Source organism: Odocoileus virginianus, chromosome 15 (assembly GCF_023699985.2).
Source record: "Odocoileus virginianus isolate 20LAN1187 ecotype Illinois chromosome 15, Ovbor_1.2, whole genome shotgun sequence".
Lineage (NCBI taxonomy): Eukaryota > Metazoa > Chordata > Mammalia > Artiodactyla > Cervidae > Odocoileus > Odocoileus virginianus.
The window spans coordinates 48,235,863-48,261,511 of NC_069688.1; the positions used below are offsets into that span (position 1 = coordinate 48,235,863).

Sequence of the window (25,649 nt, forward strand, 5' to 3'; positions counted from 1 at the left end):
ATTCTCCAGGGCAGAATACTGGAGTGGGTTGCCATGCCCTCCTCCGGGGATCTTCCCAACCCAGGGATCGAACCCAGGTCCCCCAAATTGCAGGCAGATTCTTTATGGCCTGAGCAACCAGGGAAGCCCATAAAATCTCATATAAAGTGTTAAATCAATAACATATAAATAATGATTCAAATTTTAAAAGAAAACAACAACTAACATACCAGTTAAAAAATGGACAAGAGTCACGAAGTAAATTCACAGAAAGGGACATGCTAATGGTTTAGAAGTAAAATATTGAAATAGAAATTTTGCTTATCAAACTGGCTTTAAAAAAAAAAAAACAACATATTCCTAGTTCTGGCCAAAGTAAGGCCATGACACATGGAGACATGTGGCCAATGGAGGCATCCATCATAAAGGACATGACTTTAGAGCTAATTCTTGATGAACAAGTGATGACAGCTAATCAGATGTGGCACTTCCTTTGTGCCAGGAAAGTTCTAAGAACTTTATGTTGGTAAGATTTGTATGCTTATAATAGTTTAAACAGATATTATAAATGTGCATTTTTATGTCAAAAAGCTTCTTACTCCAAAAAGAGACTAATCATTTACAGTGTTCTATTTTTAAGTTTTAAGTTGTCACTGATGTTTATAAACCATAGAAATTCATAGAAAGAAAGAGATAAAATATAAAAATATTTCCTTGGAAAATCTCTTCAAGATATAGTAAAAGTTTTGTAGAGATTTTTGTCTAAATAAGATATAATATTTTCAGAAAAAAAAATAGAGTGCTAGATGCACAAAGATGACTTTGTTCGGATGGGTGTGAAACATAAGCAAAAGGCCCTTATTATTCATTTTTGGTTGTGTACATGTAAGACTTTTTTCTCTGTATTTGAAGTTCTGTACAATATAGTATTGCATGTAAGTCAAAATATAGAAATTTACCTACATAAATTATAACTCACTCAAGACACATCCCAAAGTTTGTTGAGAAATTTTATTTTAAAATTAGTCTTTTGTCTTCTACAATTTATGTGAAGAAAAGTTCTGAAATTACCATTTCAAGATTTATATATGTTCAGTGTTAATTTTTAGGAAATAAAGTCACCTGCTTATTATTTTACAGGTATTCTTTGATACGCCAAACCTGCAGGATTAACATAAAACACGGAGTAGTTCTCCATAGAGCCTGGTCTGGGTACCACATCTATATAAGAAACTCCCTGCCCAGAAGGCCCAGATGTCAGCACACCAAAGCAATTCTGATAGTATCCAAACTTAGGAGGGCCACCATCCTCATATTTAAAATAACGCTTTGATTCACAGTGACCCAGGGCAGCTTTGATACATTCAATTAAGATGAAGAATGCATCCTTGACCGTGACCTTCCAAGAATTCCTTTCCTTCTTCTGATTATTTGTGACCCAAAGCTTCTGGAAAATATTTTCACTCTCATTAAAATGTAAAAAAGTCTGGTTCTTCCAGAAGGGTATAATTTGCTACAAATACCAAATTTATCATTTGAAAATAATTTCCCCCACTTAGATGTTCATTATGGAGTGTGAAATTTGGAGAAAGGAAAAAAAGATGCTAGAGATTTCCTGATTATACTGTGATCACCTTTGCCACCTCTTGAGAGGTGATGGCTATCTTTATATTTGTATTTGATACTTGTTGTTTCTCTTAAATTTGTCTCAATAATGTGGCCTTAGCCTATTTAAAGTTGGCCAAGGTACCAAGAAGGTACTTTGGAGGAATATCTTTAGTTTTTTATAATCTCCAAGATAATTCTAAGCAGGAATTAAAAAAGAAGGGGAAAATTCTTACGAGAAGGTGGCTTTATTTTTAAGTTCTGAACAATATATAGTTCAGAACATGATTCTTTGCAGTAACATGATTCTGGTTTTTCATGAAAGATAACTGAATTAAATACAGATATAAAGACATCTGCTTCCCAGGTGGCGTAGTAGTAAAGAATCCATCTGCCAACACAGGAGACCCAAGAGATGCAGGTTCAAACTCTGGGTTGGGAAGATCCCCTGGAGTAGGAAATGGCAAGTCAGTCTAGTATTCTTGCCTGGAAAATTCCATTGAGAGAGAAGCCTATCGGGCTACAGTTCATGGGATCACAAAGAGTTGGACACGATTGAGTGACTAAGCCCATAAAAATACAGACAAAAGTACTGATAAAAATATAGCCATATAGCAGATCCTGAATTTTTAATTCATAAACATATGTATTTCAATAAAAGAAATTTTAATATCAAAAAAGGGAGAGAAGTCCTTTATTTTCATCTGCAATCTTATAGGTGCATTAATTAGAAATCAACCTGGGGAACTATAAATAGTACAAAATTCCATCTGTTTAAAACTCTAATCTGTGGGAAATTTACAGTTTTAAAATAGAATAGCTCTTAATTCTTTTGCTTTAGAGGATGATTCAAATTAATCTTTTGCATTTACACACCCATTTGAAACATGCAAGAGTTAAAATGTCCCAGGAGTGAGTTTTGCCTGTATTTTGAATTCATGGCTACAAATATAATGACGAATCATAGCAAAAGATTTTGCATCTAGCTTATCGGAAAAATTAAGAGCAGTTAAGATTAACATACTCTGCTTATCCCATGAGATTCCTTCCCTATGAGTTTCCTGATCCCTATCATCATGTTAACTAAAAAAAGACCCACTAGAGACTCTTTGCATCACTAGTTCCTGGAGTCCCTCTCATTCTAGGGCATAGTGAACAACAATACGGCATTCTATTTATTCTGCATTTTATGGTTTATTTTGATTTTTAGTATTTATTACATCAACACTCGAAACAAACAATTATACAAGCATCTCTTAAGCCTTCCCTTTCATCCTTTTAATTCTAGCTGCGACATAAAGGTAAACGGATTGCCCAGGGCCTCCATTCCACCCTTCCTTCCTTTTCTCCTTGCTCCTAATCTTCCTCCCTCCTTCCAAGAAGGAGATTCAGGGACGGGGATTCTACTATTCCCCTTGAAACTTATGGAATAAAAGAAGGGAATTCAAATAATTTAATTGTTCTCCCACACGTACTTTAAAAATTCCACCTTGTACATCATTTGAAAATGCTTTCTTAACATTTAATATGCTGAATTAAAGATATAAGGGAAAAAAGGGGGGGAAAAGATATAAGGAATATGAGTTTGGGATCAGACATGGATTTACATGCAGCTACTCTGCTTTTTCACCACATGACTCTGGCGAGTTACCTGTGGCACTGGCAATTTTCTCATCTACATAACAACTGTCTCTACCGACCGAACTGTGCCTCCTCTAACTCATGGAAGCTGCCTAACTGGGCCTGGGAGGGCTGCGCTGCTCTGACAATTAGCACTAATTAAAATCATCGCAACTTGAAAGCTATCGAGATTTTAGAGACATTTTCCATTATGCCACATGTCTCTAAACTCAGTGCAGTTCGAGTTAATCTGCTTCCTTCTCTTGTCTCATGACCATCTCTGCCTTCTGTTCAGAGATGCCCACTTCGTCCTCCTCTCCAACTCTGCTAACCAACAACTCAGACATTTTAATGGCCCTATAGCTCTTTGATCTACATCTGACTGCAGCACCGTTAAGAGTGCTGGCATTTTCCTCTGAATTAGCCACTAATCGCTTTTTCCCCTTTCTCTCCTCTCCCCAGGATCTAACTGAACTCATACTCTTTTACATCCAGCCAACTCCCTGGTGGCTCAGTAGTAAAGCATCTGCCTGCAATGCAGTAGACTCGGGTTCGATCCCTGGGTTGGGAAGATCCCCTGGAGAAGGAAACGACAACCCACTCTAGTAATCTTGTCTGGGAAATCCCATGAACAGAGGAGTCTGGCAGGCTACAGTCTATGGGGTCACAAAAGAATTGGACATGACTTAGAAACCAAAATAATAGCAACACCTATAAGCAGTTGCCAGTTTATTCTATTTTTCATATTCTCTCCCACCCTACCCAATTACTAAATAATTATCTTAATTATTGTCAGAACATATCATATTGCCATTCCTATCTCTCCCATCATTTTATCATTAGATCCAAGATAAAAACACGTGGAATGTTCACCATCAGTCCTTTTATCAATGTCTTTACAGTTATATTGGTGTCTAAACAGAGTTTTTTACTAGATTCCTCGAGGAGATTTATTCCCTGGAATTTTGCCCATTTGGTTGGTTGTTCACTGGTGGTTTTGTTTCCTTGTTTTATTTTGCTTTGCATTTGCCTGTTTTCTTTATACTTGAAAATCAGCTTGGCTGGATGTAAAATCCTTGGCTCACCTTTTCTTTACTTGATTACTTTAAATATCATTGTCTTCTGGCTGGATGTAAAATCCTTGGCTCACCTTTTCTTTACTTGATTACTTTAAATATCATTGTCTTCTGACAAGGCATTGCTGTTGAAAGGCTTGATAATAAAAGTTTCCTTATAAATGATTCCTTGTCTACCATATATAAAGGAGATGGCTAATAGGGACCTACTGCGTAACACAGGGAACTCAGCTCAACCCTCTGTGGTGGCCTATATGGGAGGAAAGTCTGGAAAAGAGTGGATATATGTGTGCGTGTGGCTGATTCACTTTTCTGTGCATCTGGAACCAACACAACACTGTAAATCAACTATACTCCAGTAAAAATTAATGAAAAAAATTAATGACCCATTGTCTATTTTATTTTTCTTAGATGCCCAAAGAATATTTTTAAAGTCCAATGGCTTTTGATATTGGCTATCCTCGATCAACTTTACCAAGTGCCTGGTAACTCACTTAAAAATGTGTAATTTTTAAGTTTTCCTGATTTATCCTTTTTAAGCTTTTCTTCTATTCCATTGTCTATGTTTTCTCCCACAGAGATAAGTATTATATGTCCTTGTATCTCCTTTCTCTGTCTTCTGTATCTATTATTTTCTCTTGTTTCCTCATTTTTTCAAGTTCTTAAAATTTTGCCATTTTATACCTGTATTTTTCTTAAGGAATTATCTTTTACATTCATTTACTCCCATGTTACTTGTAGTAGTCTTTACTTCTAAACATTTTACTCTTCCACTTTCTAAATTCTTTCCTGAATTCTACTATATCTCTTTTCAAGTCATTCTGTTCTCCAAACATCTCATGTCTGAGTTTTTCAAATTGTGGTTTATGTTGTTCTTCATAATTTCCATGATTTTGTTAATTTTGTATTTTAAAATTTTGTAAATTCTAAGCCCATCTGGAACAATAGGCTATAGATACAAGGTGATATAATATGTATCACCTGTTTTGGGGGCATGCATCCATTGTCCACAAGAAGTTAGTCTAACCTTAATTATATTTTTCATGCGACACTGTATGGGATTCAACACTTTTTCTTTTCTGTTGGTCATTTCTAAGTGAAATGAGTAAGCTAGGATAATCCTTCTAGCTTGACGGTCCTCATGCTCCTACATTAATTGTGTTCACAAAGTGATAACAGAAAATCGTCTTGTGTTTCCTGAGATCTGACTACTCTGTTTTCTTTCACCTTTTCCTTTTTAATTGGAACTTCTCGTTTCTTTGAACCTTTGTTTTGTTTTTATCTAACTCAACTTGGATTCTACTCCCAGCAGCTTTTTCTCAGAGTAGGATTTTTATCCTAGAAGGGAACTTCAATTTGTAACTTTCCCCTATAGAACCCCAAACACTTCAATGTTTTCTCCCCTTGCACCCACCCACCAGTAAACTCAAGTCTGCACAATCCATCCCCTTCTACCCCAGTTTCACCAGATGTCCTCCAAAGGCCCACTTCACCCTCTGCTATTACAGATCCACTTGGTAGTGTCCCATTCTTTGGTCATCAAGTGGGTCCATTACTTTCCCTCATGATGCTGACATCATACAGGTTCTGAAACTGTTGATGCTTGGTCCCATTCACATTTGGGACTTGCAAGGGTCTCTCACCACATAATCATGGGATTTTAATCTTTGCTATTCTAATTGATATATCTCATACAGGGGGATTCAAGAAGATTCAAAAACTACATCTCCTCCTGAAGCATGTTTGCTAGTGAACATATTTAAAAGGAGCTATGTCCATTCCAAAAGGTTCTAGATGAGACCCATTTAACCCATAAAATAAAAGAGGTTATCTTAGTATGTTCTGGGACAGGATCTACCTACCCACCAAAAACTATCCATCTATTAGATCAGTTATATCTATGTGAATCAGACTCATAGCACAGTACAAAGTCAGTCATTAAATTAGTGGTAGAATGATTGACTGAAAAAAAAAAAATACAGTTGATGGCTCCCTAGATAGCTATTAAGAGCTGAGAATGATAAATTACCACTCCTACTGTGATGAAAGTGATTATTTGGACACCAGTAGACAAGCAAAGGTGACAAGGGGGAAATGTCATCAAAAGTAATATCTAATAACAAAAATACCTTTATGACAAACTGTCATCTTTACTCACTTTGTCGCAGAAGACCTTGATCTGGCAATAAGCTCTATGAATGGGTTTATTGCTACGATTATTATAACTGTATGTATCAATCTGAATCATCAAAGGAAGTCCTTTCACTCCTTTTTGGGAGGAGAAATCTGTACTCAGGCAATTCACGGTGATGAAAATCTGAGGAGGGAGGAAGAAAGAAAGGAAAAAGTTCACAAGTCACCATAAAAAAGATCTATTAAAAAAATGCATAAGCCTTAGACTTAAAATTAGAATATTAAACAAACCTAAAAGGACAACTAAAGAATATGTGGATATTCTCACATAAAACTAATTATTAAATACATGAAAATGATTTATTATAATTTCTAGTTATAAACACATAAAATTTTTGCTTTTATATTTAAACTTGAAACAGACATTTGAATTTATCTTTATATCAGCAATGCCTTATTTTCCAAATATGCACAAGTTAGTTGGGTGAAACAGTATCTCCTCAACATATTAAAACTGTAACTTTTAACAATTACATCGATTTCTATAATCTCTGACCTGTGGGATTAAAAAAAAAAAGGCTACACAACATCTTCCTTTGCATCTTATTGCGTCAAAACATAGTTATTTGTTCACACATCTATTTTTCTTATTTTCATGAGAGTATAAGATTTTAGACAATTTTTTTATTATTTTTGTATTGCTGGTACTTAATGTAGTGCCTAGCAGAGAATAAGCATTCAATAAACATCTGATGAATGAGGTCAATGAATGTATCTAGAAAGCCCACTAGACTGAGAGTCAAAAGCCCTAGGGTTTAGTCCCAGTTCTAACATTAACCAGATCTCAGTCAAGTCATTTCTAGTCTTTGGTTTTCAATTTTCCTGTTAAATCATTCTTAAACCCTCCCCAAAGAATAGAATATAAATGCTAAGATGCTTTCAACTTAGTGAAAAAGTAAAAGAGCTGACAAAGACAGACATGGAACAGAGGGAGGGATGGGTAGTAAAGACATCAGCATTCTCATCTTACAACATGAGGTATCAAGAGAGACAAGCAAAATGATATGAATCTGAAAAAATGGAACTGCCCAACAGAAGTAAAGATAATAATCTCATTATAAAATACTGAGAGGAATAGAAGGAGGAATACAAATGACTAAATTTATCCTCCTTTTCTATAGTATATAGATGTCAATATATACCACTTTATTTAAGGGGGCTTTCCAGGTGGTGCTAGTGGTAAAGAACTTGCCTGCCAAAGCAGGAGACAAGAGACTCAGGTTTGACCCCTGGGTCAGAAAGATCCCCTGGAGGAGGGTATAGCAACCCACTCTAGTATTCTTGCCTAGAGAATCCCATGGACGGAGGACCCCGGTGGGTCACAGAGTCAGTCATGGCTGAGTGACAGCATGCACGCAGAGATATAAGGTCAGCACCTAGATTTATCTGGTGACTACAAGAATAGAAGAGGCAGTCTCTGGGGAAAAACAGGCACAATAGATTACATCTTTGATGCTATTTTCAGTTAATACTACATGTATTATTTGTATTCAACAGAAAACTTTAAACTCACTGATTTAAAATTGTACAGTTATGTATTCTGAAAACCATCTCATCAGATGTATTATCTGACTCTTGTTTTATTTGGTCCCTTTGAAATCTTTATTCACCTTCAAACCCTTGTCCTAAAACCTTTCATATCATAGCAACACCCCCAGAAAACACCCTGCAGAAAGCAAAGAGCCACTTCCAGGAGCTGCATTTTAAAGGCTATTCAAATTTTTGATCTAATTCATTTCAGGCCATATCCCTGGTCGGCCTTTGGAAATTCATACAACCAAATCTCTCATTTTTAGTGCTATGTCTATATAAAGATCGCCTTTTTCTGAGCCCCTTGCTTAGCAATAGAGACCCATTAGCAAGGCAGCACACCACATCAACAGCAGTCAAGCCCAGATGACACGTCTTAGTGACACGCTAATTACAACTATGGACACCATGACACAGGATACTTCTCTAGCTGCATCCGGAAACAAGTGCCTAAAGATGATCTAACCATAAATATGGGCATTTCATTCATTTATTCCTCTTTCATTCTTTCATTCTATAAAGATCAACACAAGTTCACAGTACTTTGAACACAATGTTAGACACTGGGGATACAGAAGAAAGCAGATCCCAGTCTCATGGAGCTAACAGTCCAAGGGGAAGACAGATGAGTAATCCAGCAAGGATCAATACAGAGTAGTCAGGGCTCCCCAGAGAGAGATGTGTACAGAGGCCATGAGAACCCAGAATACTGAACTTGAAAGATACAAGTGAAATACACAACCCACAGAGACACTGGGCTAAGATTAGGGATTCCATAAACACTTGTTTATTATTTAGGAAGATAAAGAGAAACTAGAGATGCAAATGTCAAGTGATTTATGAGAGCTAAGTGATGAAGACCACTCAAAAGGAAGATGCCATGCTGGTTTTTCCTACTGAATTTCCAGGGTAAAAGGAGACAGAAGATGTCCTGACTGCAAAGAACATTCACTCACGCCACAAATATTTTTAGGTATCTACCACGTCTCTGAGACTGAGCTAGGTACTAGCACAGGTACAACAACGGTCCCTGCAATGACAGAAGTTGGAGGCTAGCTTCCTCGGTGGCTCAGGGGTAAACAATCTGCCTGCAATGCAGGAGATGCAGGTTCAATCCTTGGGTTGGGAAGATCCCCTGGAGGAGGAAATGGCAACCCACTCCAGTATTCTTGCCTGTAGAATCCCCTGGACAGAGAAGCCTGGCGGGCTTAAGTCCATATGGTCACAAAGAGTTGGACACAACTGAGTGACTATACACACACACACACGCACAAAAGATTACAATAACTTCACAAACACCAATCTTTAGGTCAGAAAGTAATAGCATACTTTTCTAGGAACACTTGACTTCTTTAATTGTGATTGTCTTATTGGCGATGGGGTTTTTCTTGGCCAGAATGTATAAATAAACACAGCTTTATGTCAGCAAATTAATGATCACTCTGGTGAGCTATGCAGTTGTTCCCATCTGGGGCTGTGTATTTCATGTAGAAATCTTCCTGTTGGTGGCTGTAATTGACAGAGTCTTCAACCAAACTGGTTTTTTTCCCTTTCCTTCATAAAGCCTCCTGAATCCTGCAGGAGCCAGAAGAGAAAACTGTTCTGTATTTCCCAAGCTAAAAGGATTCATGGCTGGCTCACTGATTGATCCATATGCTTACTCACCATAGACATATACCCAGACAGGCAGGAAGCAGTATTAATTGTGGACTTGTCAGCCCAAGGTCTCAGCTAAGAAAGCTTAGCTGATAAAATATGTATATTTATAAGGGCCACTTGAATAGGACAGATCTATGGAAATAATAGATGCTTACTGGCAATATTCTGCGATACATGCACTAAATCGTCCTTGGAGGAGCTGTGACAATGAGCCATCCAGTAGAGAAGGTCTTAATGGTGAAATGAGCTACAGCACACTGGACCCTACCAGGAGACAGTCAGACTGAGGTCCTCTTCATGGAGAAAGGTCCTTAGTAGAAGATCCAGTGGGCCCTCTTTGATTCATGGCAGCCTGATTCTACAAAAAGTAAACAACACAAGACCCTACCTTCTTTTTCTGCTATGTTATGTTACCAGAGTTATCCTATCAAGTAGGAATTTTATAATAGGGTTGGCACTGCTTTCCTCTTGCCTGGCTGTCTGACCCACTAGCAAAGCACAGTCTATGTGCCTGATGGTATCAATTGTGGTCTCGCTGGGCTGCACTTAAAACCCAAATGGTTGAACTTTAACTGCAATGGGTGGTAGGATGGGGGAGGGGGGCATGGAAGGACATTAACGAAAACCTAGGCTGGGGCTGATAAGCATTCATTTGTTTCATCTTGCAAACCCAACCATGTCCCAGCTCTAAACACAGCAGGCAAATGTGACAATGAATTTCTTGGAAGTTTATCTACAAAGCGCTGTTTGTACACGTGCATTACAGAAACTTGGGGAAAAGGTACACTTTCCCTCACCAAATGTTAATCCAAATGTCAAGCACAGGAAGTTCTTTTTAACTTCAGTAGAAGCCCTAATTATGTAAAGAAATTCCGTGAACAATTAGTCTGTCAACCAATAGCTGTAAATGTTGTTTTCCTATAATTCTTACAGCACGTAATTTATTTTTTAGAAAAATTTTAACTGAATCAAGTGTATCCAAGCAGATAATAGATACAATTTTGTCATTGGTTCAAAGATTGATTCCAACAGAGAGATCATTTGTAAAGGTACCAAGACCTTTTCAGAAACAGAAGCAGTCTCATGACAATTGATAATTTTTAATAAAATCACTTTTTGACACATGGATTACAACTCTCATTTTGTAGTTCCTACACAAGAAAAGTGACTTTATCTGGGTTATAATACCTCTCAGTTGTGTATTATGGGTATAGTAAGATTTATTAAAATAAATGCAAAATTAGTGTGCTTTAGAAGTGCTACATTAACTTGATTATTAACTTCCAAGATTTTTCCAAGAGCTTGCCATTAAAATAAATAGGCCAATCTTGATCTACAAAGCAATTCGGGACTTAAAAAATCATAAGGTCTATGGTTTGATGGAAAATGTTTATTTTCCTCTTTAAACAATTGTATTTTGTGTTTTCAAGATCCCCTGATTAGAGACTAAGAAAGCTACTTATTTCCTAAGGTTGAGACTCTAAAGAGCTCTTTTACAAGAAATTGCACACATTAGCCTCCAAATTACAGGGACACGACATACATCAAGAAATCCATATTTTCACCGTAAAACACAAAGAATATATAAACGCGTTAACTGTACTCTTGCCAGTTTCTCTACTCTGTTTTCTTCTTGGTTCTTAGAATTATTAAAGGCCTTATAGATGGTTTTCTTACATCTTAGCATTTTTTCCCCATTTAAATGATTACATTTGGTGCAAATGCAATGCCAAATTGAGACAGAAAGATAAACTAAAAGCAAATAATATTAACATGTGAAATCTCAGTCTTAGGCAATTATTTGTTTCCTCTACGTGTTCATTCACCAAATATTTACTGAACATCTCTCTGTGTCTGCCATTATGCTACAAGGTGGGATATAAGAATGCTGAGACAGACTCCCTGCTCTCAGAGAGCTTGCAATTTTGTTGAGAATTTACAAAACTCCTAGATTTCCTGATGCCTCCATTGATATAACACCTTTAGGAAATGATTACAACCTGAATAAATATTTCTTTATTTTCTCCTACAGATACCATGAGTAGGCACAGATACATTTTTGGTTTACTCACATATTCTACCACATTTTCCATATTCCTCTAGTATTCAATATTCTTAATATACCAGGCTTGTTTCCAGCTGCCAGACTTTGCTACGGGCAGTGCCCTCTACCCCCAAAGCTTACCCCACAGATTATCACACTGCTTGTCCTTCTCATTTAGATTTTGGTCCAATGTCAACTTTTCAGAAATCCCTGCCCTGACCATCTAGAGTTGTCTTCCTTCTCCTTCTCCCACAACGAGTAGCTCACCCTACGATGCTGCTCTTTCTCGGTTTCTTCACAGTACTGAACATTATCTGGATTTATCTTGTCGTTTATCTGTTTAGTACTTAATTATCTGTCTGCCTCATGCAGCTCTAAACCCATAAGAGGAGGGGCCTTGTCTGCCTCAAGCTCCTTCTGTTCCCAATGCCAGGCTCATGGAAGATACTCAACAAATATTTGTCTAACAAATTAAGAGAAAATTACTTTTCTAAATGCACAGTTCCTCCTTTATTAGTGTTCTTGCTTTTATAAGGAAAATGTTCTAAAAGCCAAGAATGCTCTAAGTAGCTGAAGTTGTCAAGATAATACAGCAGAGTTAGTTGCTCTGACCAGATTTATCCTCAAAAAAATGTTATCTAGCTATATATCAACAAATTCAAATGAAGCCCCAGCTATATAATCAAGTATGAATGTATATATGTATGTGTCATGTATGCCCATGTATTTAAGCTAATGAAGATGATACACATGGATGTTACAGGAGAAACAGAAATCTAAGGTAAGGCATTGTCCTTGAGGAAAAGGGAAGTTACAACATCTCTCACTGTTGTGGGGTGTATACAATAGGAACTGAGGTGAATATCTCAGGGTGCACACACTGTGAGAACCTGAAAAAAAAGGAGAGAGCTCGACCAGGGAGGATTTCCTATCGGAGTGCTGACTAGAAGGAAGAGAGATGGAGAAGAAAGTGCATGCTGTTCTCAAAAGAGGAAAGAAGCCAGGCTAATGGGAGAGGAGGGTTCGTGCTGAGGAGGTTCAGAAGGAGCCTGAGAAAAGGCACTGGGGAGGGGAGACACCAGCCAAGATGCTTGTATCCCTGTGATCGAGTCACAGACCCTTGATGAGGTCCAGTGTGTTTCACTGAGGCCAAGGGCAGACAGACCTGTGGCCACAGTATCCAACATCCAAGTCCCCGAGAGGACTGAGTGAAGGCTGAGAAAAGACCAGGAGGATCAGAAGTCGAGGGTCTGCACCCCTTCCAGAGGCCAGACTCCTGGAGGGAAGGAAGGAAGCTAGGTTACTGGGGCGAGGGAGCCAGGACATGAAGATGGGGAGGGAGCACCCAGCTGGGGCGTCTGGCAGAAGCAGGAGGATGGGCAGGAGCACGCGCAGTGGGGCCGTGCAGAGGTGTTCTTCCGGGACGGACAGGTGGTCACACAGCCAGAGAGGAGGGACAGAAGGCTGCAAGGCTGAGCAAGGAGGCCCCGTGGGAGCTGGGAGCCCTGGCAGCAGGGATTAAACAGGATCAGCTCACAGGTGAAGTTCTGTTAAGAAGGAGCTTTCTACGAAGCTGGAGGGCAAAAGGAGAGGAAATCAGAGTAAGAAAAAAAAGATGTACAAGAGCCTCAAAATTATGTCCCTGGTGGCCTTGGACTAACTATTGAACCTTTCTGGGTCTCATTTACCTCTTCTTTTAAATAGGTATAACAATCTGTAGCTCGATACTGTGATACTTTAAGATCACGTTTGTTAAAATGTATTGTCTTTTGAGTTAATTTATCCGTGTATAGCTGCTTTACAAGGCTGTGCTAGTTTATACCGTATACAATCTCAGTCAGATACAGAGACTGAGAACTCATTTTTCAACTATAGTAAAGCCGCTCAGTTGTGTCTGACTCTTTGCGACCCCGTGGACCGTAGCCCACCAGGCTCCTCCGTCCATGGGATTCTCCAGGCAAGAATACTGGAGTGGGTTGCCATTTCCTTCTCCAGGATATTCCCGACCCAGGGATCGAACCCGGATCTTCCGCATTGCAGGCAGACGCTTTAACCTCTGAGCCACCAGGGAAGCCCCTTTCAACTATAAGGTGCCATGAGAATCTTCAGCAGCTTCCAATGACCACCACGGTCGCCATCTTCTCAGATACCTGGTCACCCTGCCAGTCCTACTCTGAGACTGCAAACTCCCCCTCACCCCCACAGCACAGTCCACGAAGCCTGCAACTGCCCCGCAGGCTGGCTTCCTCAGCATCTCCCCGGTCCCCAGTTCAAGCCCTCCTTCCGACCAGACGGCTCCAAGAGCTCCCTGTCCAGACTCTCTCAAGACATTTGATTCCAAACGATTCCAAATATTCATGTTAACTTGAACAGAGAGATATTTTAGGACACTGAACTGATCTGAAAAGCGCACACTCTCTCTCCGTGTGACCCTTTCAGAGGGGTGCAGTCGCAGGCTTCGGTGAGGAGAGAGCAAAGGCGAACCTTCTCGGGCAGAACCCTCGTAGCTCTGCAGACCGGCCAGTCTCGGCCACTTGCCTCTGTCACCCGAACAGGTCTTGTGAAGCAGCACCTCAGGACAAGGAAGAATCTGGATATTGTGTAACAACGGGTGGGGCTGTTTCATAAATAATGAGCCTCCCCTCTCAGCGGGAGGAAGAAGTGAAGCAGAGACTAAAAGAGCCACTCACTCAGATTTCCGGTTATCGGTTATGACTTCAAGCCTCTTCCATTCGTGTTTAACACTGAAAACTTGTTTTGAGTTTGTCCTAGCTGAATCTAGCACAAAATTCAAAAGAGTGAACGTGGAAACCACACCCCCCTCCCCTGCCAGCATTGCTCCCCAACCAACACTTTCTTGGGTATCTGTCAGTTTCTAGGGTATCCATCACAGTTTCTAGTGTATCCTTCCAGAAACCTGCTATGCAAATTCATATCCTTTTCTTTCCAACACAATTGGTAGCATAGTAAACACAGTTCTGCAGCCTGCTTTTTTTTCACTTGACAGGACACTCTGAAGAGAGTCATTTCTTTTTCTTTTTTTTTTTTTAAAAATCCATGAATATGGAGTAACAATTTCTTTAACACGAGGCTGTTTCCAGCCTCTTCACCTTGTAAACCAGGCTGCAATGCAAGCTTTCAACATGAGCACATATAAATTAGGGACCGTAAGTAAAGGCCCCGTCCCCACAGTTTTAATCTGGCCTCGGACTTCACTGAGATTGCTTTCCTCCAGGTAGCATCCTTACAAGCAGGGGTATGCTGTTCAAGCGTGTCATGACTCTGCCCTCTGGATCCCAGGTGGGAAGTCCAAGTATCTGCATTTCTAACCATTTCCCACCTTGCTGCTGCTTTCAGAGGTTCAGGCTGTGAGACCACCGCCTGCATCACCCACTTCACCGGTCACTTCCTTCTTCTGTCCTGCTCATCCATCCCTCTGTCCTCTCTTTACTGACCAGCCCTTCTCTCTCTGGTTCCTCCTCCTCCAAGTCCCCTTAATGGGTGGGTCTAAAGTTCCCACCCTGACCCTCTTTCACCCACCCTCCAGCCCTCCCCGCGGCATTTCAGCCCATCTTGCAATGTCTCCGTCCCCTCTTCACTCTAATTTCTCTCCGGTGCCTCCCACTCCAGGTTCTGCTGGTGCTGCCTGGTCTCCGCCCCTCTGAGTGTCCCGTCCTGCTACCTGGAGCCCCTTGCCAGCTCCCACTCAGATGCAGCTCAAGGGCCATGCCACCCCTTGGGTCTTCCCTGGTCCCACACCCCTGGCACCCTCTCTACCTGCTGAAGTGCAGGGTATGTGGTCAGAACTGTACTAGTCTTTCAACTTTTCACTTGCAAGTTTTTCAAATAAGACATTGGGGGAACATTTAAATAAAAAACTTTAATAGGAATGCTTTTATAAAAATAAAATGAATTAAAAGATGAAACTTGTTTACAAAGCAGAAATAGACTCATGGACATAGAAAACAATCTTCTGGTTACCAAAGGGGAAGGAGGAAGGTATAAATTAGGAGTTTGGGATTAACATATACATGCTACTATATATAAAACAGATAATCAACAGGGACCTACTGTATAATACAGGGGATTATATTCACTATTTTCTAATAACCTTACTGAAGCTGAAACTCCAATACTTTGGCCACCTCATGCGAAGAGTTGACTCATTGGAAAAGACCCTGATGCTGGGAGGGATTGGGGGCAGGAGAAGGGGACAACAGAGGATGAGATGGCTGGATGGCATCACTGACTCGATGGACATGGGTTTGAGTAAACTCTGGGAGTTGGTGATGGACAGGGAGGCCTGGTGTGCTGTGATTCATGGGGTTGCAAAGAGTCAGACACCACTAAGTGACTGAACTGAACTGAACTGATAATGGTTATTAGAAAGAATTAGAAAGTTATTAGAAAGAATTAGAAAAGAATCTGAAAAGAATCACAACATATACAACTGTATCACTTTGCTATACACCTGAAATTAACACAACATTGTAAATCAACTATACTTCAGTTTTTAAAAATGCTTTGAAAACATTAAGTTACCAAAAAGTTCCTGGCTACTAACCATAAACAAGACAGAAAGACAACCCTCAGAATGGGAAAGAATACTTGCAAACCAGGCTACTAATCTAGTAGGTGGATGCTTATTTGTGCTCAAGAAAATTTTTTTATTTTGTGATAAAACAGGGCTACCGTCCTCTCCAGAACTGTCCTTAACCTTTAATTCTGTTTTCATTGGAGGCCTGTTGCTTTCTTCCTCATTTTACGTCATGTACAGAGGTTGTCTGAGTTCTCAGCCCAGCCAGGATGGCCTCTGAGAGCAGCAGACACCCTGCTTGGCTTTCTGTCTGTAAATGCCCACTGCCTGGCCCAGCACGTGATGCACAGCAAGCAGGCTGCTTCGAGGGGATGCCAGCCCCTTTGCCAGAGACAAGGTAGAAAACACTATGACCACCTCCTCCCAAGACAAAAAGGCAGTATGGAAAGAATACGTGCTTCAGACATTCCCAGGGCGGGAGCCTCCGCTCTACTGTGCATTCACTGTGTAAGCTCTTTGGACTTCAATCTCTTCATTGTTTAAATGAAAAATAATAGCCACTTAAAATATGAATATTGCATAAGGTATATAAACAACTGGCAAACTGCCTGGTATATATCAGTAAGTAAGCACCGAATAAATACTAACCATGGTGCATACATACACACACACACACACACACACACACACACATCAGTCTACAAAATCTAAGTCTGCAGTCTCACTCTCCGTATGCACACAATAGTTCATGTATGTGAGTTACAAGAGCCCGCAGCAGAATTCAGGCCAAAAACCATGGCTACTCCACATTCTAACAAAAGATCAAGCTGTTGATAGCTCTGGTAAGATGCTTTCCAAAGATTATTCCTTCTATATGTGACTTAACTCCAGCTTTATAGCTTTTTCTGCCATCCATTACCTTATAAAACTGGAACAAAGGTATGGCTTTGTTTAAGTTCAATAACAAAGACTCCAGCAAATGTTTACCTTTCCCTTTTAAAGTTTCCTTTATCCACACCACGCCCCAGCAAACACATAAAAATGCCATTTGCCCTGCTTTGTGGCGTGTATCTCAGCCCCTCAAGACTCCTCTCGGGAGCCTCTCAATATTTTGTTTACTTTGGAGACCAAGGAAGATGCCTTATAATATTTCTCTTCTTCCATAGGATGACCTGTTGAAACCTGGGCTCTACTTAGGCAAAACATAGGACATAAGGGGCTTCCCAGGTGGCACCAGTGGTAAAGAACCCGCCTGCCAATGTGGGAGACACAAGAGACCTGGTTTCAGTCCCCGGGTTGGGAGGATCCCCTGGAGGAGGAAACGGCAACTCACCTCCAGTATTCTTGCCTGGAGAGGAGCCTGCAGGTTAGTCCACGGGGTCACAAAGAATCAGACTCAATTGAGCACACATGCACACACATTAGGATGTAACTTTTTCTGAATTAGTAATATCCATCAACTCTATTTCATACTAGACTGTCTCATATGCAGAAAGAGGACTCCCTGGACTGCTGACGGGAGGTCGGGGTCAGGGAAGCAAACTAGATCATGAACCCATGGACACTCAGGAGTGTGGTTTCCTTTGACCAGTTCTTTGGTCTCTTTTAATCTCCCAAATCAGTATTTACACATCTCCCCTTCTCCCTGGTGTCCAGCACTGGAGTTTGGTAGGAAGTGAACACGGTTCATTCAGAAGCACCCCCTTGGAAGACATACATGATTCATCAAGACTATCGAAACTGTAACTTTCCAAAGTACTTTGTTTGACACACAGTGGAGTCCCATAAAAACTGATTATATCTTTTAGACCAAAAAGAAGTGTTGAGAGAAAGAGAAAAGGAAGAAGGGTGAAATAAATTGGGGACACTCTTAATGGTTCTGCCATGATTTGGTGCTCAAAATCTTTCAATAACCTTATTTTCAACAAAGAGAGACTGAATAATTTGCAGGGTTCAAGAAGGTTAGAATACTTGTATTTTCTCCAGTTTACTGCCTTTACAGAGGCTGTGATCAAAGCACTGCCATTGGCACCATCCTGTCTCTGGTGCTACCAACACCAAGATCTGAGGATCTCAACTGAGGGGCTGGTTTCCATCAGGAGTGGATGGAGTAGAGCCACGCTTGGCTAGCGGACCACTGGTTGTACCTTGAAAAGACAGTGCTGGAAAGAGAAAGGGCTGACCCACACAGGAAAGAACGGAAGAAACCTGGACTTCACGGGACAAAAGCAAATCACCCAATATGAGAGCTTTATTTATGTCTCAGAACATGAAGTAGTTCATGACACGGACCACATCCAATGGCCTTATGTCCTATACAGTAATGCTCAAAATTCTCCAAGCCAGCCTTTAGCAATACATGAACCGTGAACTTCCAAATGTTCAAGCTGGTTTTAGAAAAGGCAGAGGAACCAGAGACCAAATTGGCAACATCCACTGGATCATCAAAAAAGCAAGAGAGTTCCAGAAAAACATCTATTTCTGCTTTATTGACTATGCCAAAGCCTTTGACTGTGTGGATTACAATAAGCTGTGGAAAATTCTGAAAGAGATGGGAATACCAGACCACCTGACCTGCCTCTTGAGAAACTTGTATGCAGGTCAGGAAGCAACAGTTAGAACTGGACATGGAACAATAGACTCGTTCCAAATAGGAAAAGGAGTCTGTCAAGGCTGTATATTGTCACCCTACTTATTTAACTTATATGCAGAGTACACCATGAGAAACGCTGGGCTGGATGAAGCACAAGCTGGAGTCAAGATTGCCAGGAGAAATATCAATAACCTCAGATATGCAGATGACACCACCCTTATGGCAGAAAGTGAAGAAGAACTAAAGAGCCTCTTGATGAAAGTGAAAGAGGAGAGTGAAAAAGTTGGCTTAAAACTCAACATTCAGAAAACTAAGATCATGGCATCCAGTCCCATCACTTCATGGCAAATAGATGGGAAAACAGTGGAAACGGTGGCTGACTTTATCTTTTTGGGCTGCAAAATCACTGCAGATGCTGACTGCAGCCATGAAATTAAAAGATGCTTACTCCTTGGAAGGAAAGTTATGACCAACCTAGACAGCATATTAAAGAGCAGAGACATCACTTTGTCAACAAAGGTCCCTCTAGTCAAGGCTATGGTTTTTCCAATAGTCATGTATGGATGTGAGAGTTGGACTCTAAAGAAAGCTGAGCGCCAAAGAACTGATGCATCTGAGCTGTGGTGTTGCAGAAGACTCTTGAGAGTCCCCCGGACTGCAAGGAGATCCAACCAGTCCATCCTAAAGGAGATCAGTCCTGGGTGTTCATTGGAAGGACTGATGCTGAAGCTGAAACTCCAATACTTTGGCCACCTAATGCGAAGAGCTGACTCATTGGAAAAGACCCTGATGCTGGGAAAGATTGAGGGCAGGAGGAGAAGGGGCCGACAGAGGATGAGATGGTTGGATGGTATCACTGACTCAATGGACATGAGTTTGGGTAAACTCCAGGAGTTGATGATGGACAGGGAGGCCTGGCGTGCTGCGGTTCATGGGGTGGCAAAGAGTCAGACATGACTGAACAACTGAACTGAACTGATTCCAGTGAAAAGACCAAAATAGAAACCTGTTCCTCCAAGCACTAAGTAGCATCTTAACATTCAGGTAGTTCTCTGTGGTCACATGAGAGATGCCTTTGTAGCGCATCGAGATTGGTTTCATCTTGAAATCACTGTGAACAGAGAAAAGGGCTGCGCACAAAACTAAGGGGCCTGGTTTCAAGAATCTCCTTAGAAGTTGGGGAGAAAGGAAAGCCTGTAATTAGGGTTTGTGAGCTTCTGCTCTGGGATGATGTCATCACCGGCGTTCGGTGCCAGGAATCAGAGCTCACCGCTCTTTAATAATTCAATAGGGGCTTGCCTGGGAATTTCTCATCTTGGGAATTAGCGAGCAACAAATCTACTTTGTAGGTACTGGATTGGCTGTGGGGAGAAAGAAACATTAAAATGACCTTGTAAGTGGGAGTCATGCGAATAAACCTAGCCCTGTAGTCCTCCACTAGAATCATAAGGATGGGACCTTAATACTTTATCAATCCTGCCCGGGTCCCCTTCTTGCCATTTTCCAGCTGAGAAACTGAAGCTAAGAGGGGGAAGACACAAAAGCAGCTATTCCTTTGCCCGGAGACCTGGCAGCCTGAGCCCCATTTCAGGGCTTTATCTTCTTTATTATCCTGTGCCCCACCCCCATCAACTTCCAAACTGTGACTGCAAGGATGCTCAGAACCTCACCTACCTAGATGCCACCTAAGTCATTCCCAGGGACCCCGGGACACCCATTCATATTACAAGAGCTTCCAGACAGTGCAGAGCCTGCGGGGAAAGGAATGGCCATCCAGAGAAGCTTTCTGGGCTACCGGTGCCATTGTGCAGAGACACTGTAGCAAAACCAGCAGAACCAGTTCTGGGAGGAAAAACTGCAGGAGTTCTGCCAGAACCACACTGCCCTTGAGACTGGCAACCTGGAGTTAATCCCACAACCTCATTTTAGCGAACAGTGTTAACACCTTCCCTGGCCAAATTTTCTCCTGTAATTAAATTAAACTAAGTGATTACAGTTTCATGTTCTTTCTTTACTTCTGTTCCCACTAAAGGAGAGGTAAGAATAGAATGTAGGTCAGCAACAAAAGACAAGAGTAGTGTTCTGGAAAAAACCCATAAATCTTGTCATCAGGTCTTGATGATGCATACGTGGGGAGACTACCAAATATGAGACTGTTTTATTCTATTTTTTTAGTAAATGCACCAAAACCAAAAGTGAAAGTGAAAGCCGGTCAGTCGTGTCCGACTCTTTGTGAACTCGTGGACTGTGGTCCACCAGGCTTTTCTGTTCAGGGGTTTCTCCAAGCAAGAACACTGGAGTGGGTAGCCATTCCCTTCTCCAGGGGATCTTCCTGACCTCGGGATTGAACCTCGGTCTCTAGCATTGCAGGCAGATTCTTTACTATCTGAACCACCAGGGAAGCCAAATGTCCAAATAAAAGCTATCTTGGGAAGACACATGGTTTTCTCAAATGATACTTACATAACTCAAAGAACATTCGTAGCATTTTTTCAGATATTGCCTACGTCAAAGTTGGTCTTATGCAAATATATATATTTGTATGCATCTTTGTTTATATTTGTATACATATATATAAATTTATATATGTATATACTTATATACATGTATGTACATTTGTATACATATATTTGTATATACATGTATAAATATATATGTATATTTTATATATGTATGTATATGTTTGTATATGTATATGTATTTGTATATGTAAATTTATATAGGCATATATAAATTTAATAAATTATATATATATAATTTTTACCCTTGAAATGGTATGATTCAAATTGTTGGTATCTATTTACATTTGGACCCAATGATTTTGATTTTTTAAAAAATGTCTTCAAAGATCATGATTTACTACCACTGTGTGTGTTCCAAAGGAAGGCACTGCAACTCTGTATGGGCACCAACTCACCCTCTGTGCAACCTGCTGCCAAAGGAACCAGCGGAGGGTGATGGCGTTGCTGACTGCCCCCTTCCTCCCTGTGTTAACCTCCCTTGTGTCACTACTTTCCCTAACACTGAAAGCCAGTAAAGGGGTAAACTGCATATTTGGTTGCTTGAGAGGGTGTGATTCAGGCATGAAAACTCAATGTCCATGAGGACCAGGCAAGGGAAGCTCCAGGAGGGAGAAGGGCAGAGAAAGCATTCAAGAGAATAGTTGGTGCCTCACAAGAGCCACTCACAGCCTTGCAAACACTTGGGCTAATGTTGCCAGAGTCCAAAAGAATCTGGAAACTTGGATTTAAAAAAAAAAAATCTGATTATTAAATGCAGGCAAGATATTTTAAAATTTGGAATAAAAGTACTTAAAGTGCATTAAACACACATACATTTATGTTCTGTGGACCATATGAAGGTGGTGGGTCACAAATTTGTGTCCTCTGGCCACACCAAAACCAAAACAACAGGTGCCATTGAATGGGGCCCCAATCCTGAAGACTCCAATGGATTCCTGTGCGGCTGTTACCCACGGGAACCTGTAGGCCAATCCAACTGCTCCGGAGAAGAAGTCCACAATATGAAAATTATAAACAATTCCACCATGAGAGGGACACCTTTCATGCCTTGCATTGTTGTTGTTTCATTGCTAAGTCACGTCCAGCTCTTTTGGGACCCCATGGACTGCCAGGCTCCTCTGTCCATGGGATTTCCCAGGCAAGAATACTGGAGCGGGTTGCCGTTTCCTTCTCCAGGGGATCTTCCGAACCAGGGATCAAACCTACGTCTCCTGCCTCTCCTGCACTGGCAGGTAAATTCCTTACCACTGAGCCACCTGGGAAGCCCTTTATATGCCTTGCTTTGTTGAAAACTTTTTCCCAATTGTGTAATTGTGGGGTTATTTTTGCAGCCTGCTTATTATAAAATCAACTATATTTAAAGAAAAACCTTATGTCCTGCAGCCTGAAAACAAAAAAAATCTTCTCAGCCTACCTAATGAAACGAATTTAACTTTTACGGATTTTCTTTAAAAGTTCTTTCAGTAGTTCAGCAAAATTCTTTGGAACTATTTCTATTACTTATCCAGACTGTACACGATTACAACTACCAAATAATAGCTACTAAAAATATGTATTAAAGAAACAAGTTGTGCTACAACAAGCAAGTACTGCCATTTGTCAAAGCACATGTGAGTGTAAATGTGTCAGCCTGGAACAATACACATGTACAAACACACATATTTAAACAAGACAAGTGAGCCCTGCCTATGAGAAATGAAAGAAAAGTCAACTCAACCCCAAATTAACTATCTCGTTAGTTGACCAGAGAGCCACCATCATTCAAGATGTCCCTTCCGGTTTTGGCATTTTCTTTAAAAGGTTCTATTGACTGGTGACAGTTAACATATTCCCATTCTAGCAACTTATTATCAGATTCCATGAAAAGGAAAATGAGGGTTGCAGTTTCAGCTCACTTTACCATGACAAGGTATTCCAAAGGGAGGATCCCATTGTCTTCACAGTGGATGGCTGTGCTTGGACCTGCCTCTCACTCCTCACACACTGCTGTCCCCTACCTCCCTCGGAGGCTGAGTTTTCACACATCAAACCCCCCAAGCACATGCTTGGCACAGCAGAGACAATTGGAAAAATTGTTTTGTTTTTGCTTTGTGTGAGGGGACCGAAGCCCAGAGGGGTCAGATGACTTGCCAAGGATTCCTAGTCCGGGCCCTGACACCACCAGGCTGCCTCTCCCTTACCCAGCCCAGTAATCTCGCCTCTGGGAGAAGCAAAGGGTCATGAGGAGAAAGCCCCAGGCTCGGGTGAGAAACTCGAAGCGAAAACAGAGGAAAGCCTTGAGCAAAAGCTCTTCCTGCCCTTCTGTGCGGTCCCCGAGTTCCCACTGCATCGCAAGGCCTCCCTCCTTCCCGCGGATGCACCGAGCCCCGGAACGTTTCCTCGGCCGCTCTGGACCTCTGTCTCTGCTTGCCCATTTAGGTCGCCTTTCTTGGGCCTAACGCCAGTTTCATTTACTTTGTTTTATACCTGAGTGAAATGAGACACTGAGCAATTCATCTTCATCTCTAAATCATGCCCACGAACTCCCATCCAGTTTCCTTTCTCACCCGGCTCCCCCTGCTCCAGACAATGAAGCATTGAAAGTGGTTGTTTACGTTGACCTTTTCATTAATTTGAAGACAAAGTCTTCTAACGCCCGCCTACATGGTACATAACCGAAGCAGAAAACAAGCTTAGGGTTCACCTGAAACCTTCCCTTTGGCGCAAAATGAAGCTCAAGAATCAGAAGGTACAGAACCCAGGATGAAGAGTGGGCACAGCCACAAAGTTCAGTTTCCATACACTCGGAGACTCGTGGCTCTGAGTATCCACAAGACTTGCTTTTTTTAACCCAAATCCGTGCAACGGGGGATGTCTTTCCTCAGAATGCACCTGGCCAGAGATTTTTACCTTTGCCCTTTTTAACTGTGCTGGCACCAGACAGAAATAAGAGAAGCCTAAGGTCAACGGGAAAGAAATGGCTCAAGGTCACAGTGGTGGCTTTTCCCCAGGGAGTGAAGTTGAGAGACCTGCAGCCCTGCTTCCTGATCCCTCTTTGGCCAGCTGAAGGCTGGAAGAGGCAGGAGTCAGGGCGGGGTGGCCCAGCTGCTTACGTGTGCAGACAGAAGCTCTGAACGCTGTCCTGCCTCTGAAGAAGGAGGCGGTTGCACAGGTGTTTGGGGAAACTTCAGTACAGGGAGAAGAGGATTTGGGGCCCAGTCCTGTCAGCCCCAAGTGATAAAATGGAGCTTGGGGGCTGGAGGAGTCGGGAGGGACAAGGGGCCTGGCCCTTTCAGCGGGAGGCCCCAGAGAAACAGGTACACCCCTTTGCCTGTCAAAAGGCAATTGATTCAGCTTCTCAGTAACTGAATGTGTGTGACTTCTAGAGAAACCCAATAGGTTCATTTCCCGTTTTTCTGGATCAAGTTAACAGATCTTTCTCTACTCACAGAGGCTTTTGTCAAAGAATCCACTGCAGAGAAAGGATGTGATACTTAAAAGGTATGACCAATGAATCAATGCTACTTTCTCACTCACTTTTGCTTCTTCATTCACGTCCCAGGTGAAGGAAACAGCATTATAGGCAATCTCTTCAATGTTGCCAATCGTATTAAAGCTCTCCTTGTAATCAGCTGTGACATGAAAAAAAAAAAAAAAATTAAAAGTCAGTGTTACTGGTGACATGTATTGAACTATCATTTTCCAATGGGGAAACTGCAACTTTGCCTATTCGGCTGGCTGTTGCCATGGCAACAGTTAGGATTTGTGCTTATGGATAATCTTTTACTACTATTTACTCTCTAAGAATGTGAGTCCATTCCTCTATTAAAACAGTAAATCTAGGAGAAGCAGTGTTCCTAACTGATTTGTTCATTAGTTTCATTTTTCACTCGGTTTATAAATTTCTTACCCCTGAGTCCCTTGTCACCTACCCACTCCCTCTCCTACTCTTTTCTGCCACTTAATTTTGCCTGCAGTGCCGGACTATTTCATAGGGATCGTTCTGTAGGGCAGAATAATCTATCAGCCAGGCAGTGTCTTCAGGGCTTCAGTAAAGAAATACAGGAGAGTGCAGAAAAATTTATTTTTTTAAATTTCTTTTTGGATTTAGGTACAGAGAATTGAGTCAATCTGATTCAGTTTATTACCATCCACCTGTCAACTTAAGGCCCTCTCATTTACTTATATAATATGTATTTATTCCTTTTTATTTCCTCTATCCCCCTGCCCCCGCAATAGCTATTGACAGGTTTGCTCTATACCCTTATGAAATAAGTTGGGTTGATTTGCCTGTGTACATAGCTTTCATTTT

The 25,649-nt window shown here is 41.1% G+C and overlaps 1 protein-coding gene across 3 annotated transcripts in view; it reads right to left on the minus strand.

The window, feature by feature from the left end:
- The window catches only part of GRHL2 (grainyhead like transcription factor 2), a 169,980-nt gene that overhangs the window by 38,227 nt on the left and 106,104 nt on the right, over positions 1–25,649 (minus strand). For all 3 annotated transcript variants that reach the window (XM_020874442.2, XM_020874441.2, XM_020874443.2), the window contains exons 8-9: positions 24,875–24,969; positions 6,439–6,597 (exon numbers count right to left, since the gene is read on the minus strand). In XM_020874442.2, coding sequence (XP_020730101.1) covers positions 6,439–6,597; positions 24,875–24,969 — 254 coding nt within the window. The remainder of the gene's footprint in view (positions 1–6,438; positions 6,598–24,874; positions 24,970–25,649) is intronic.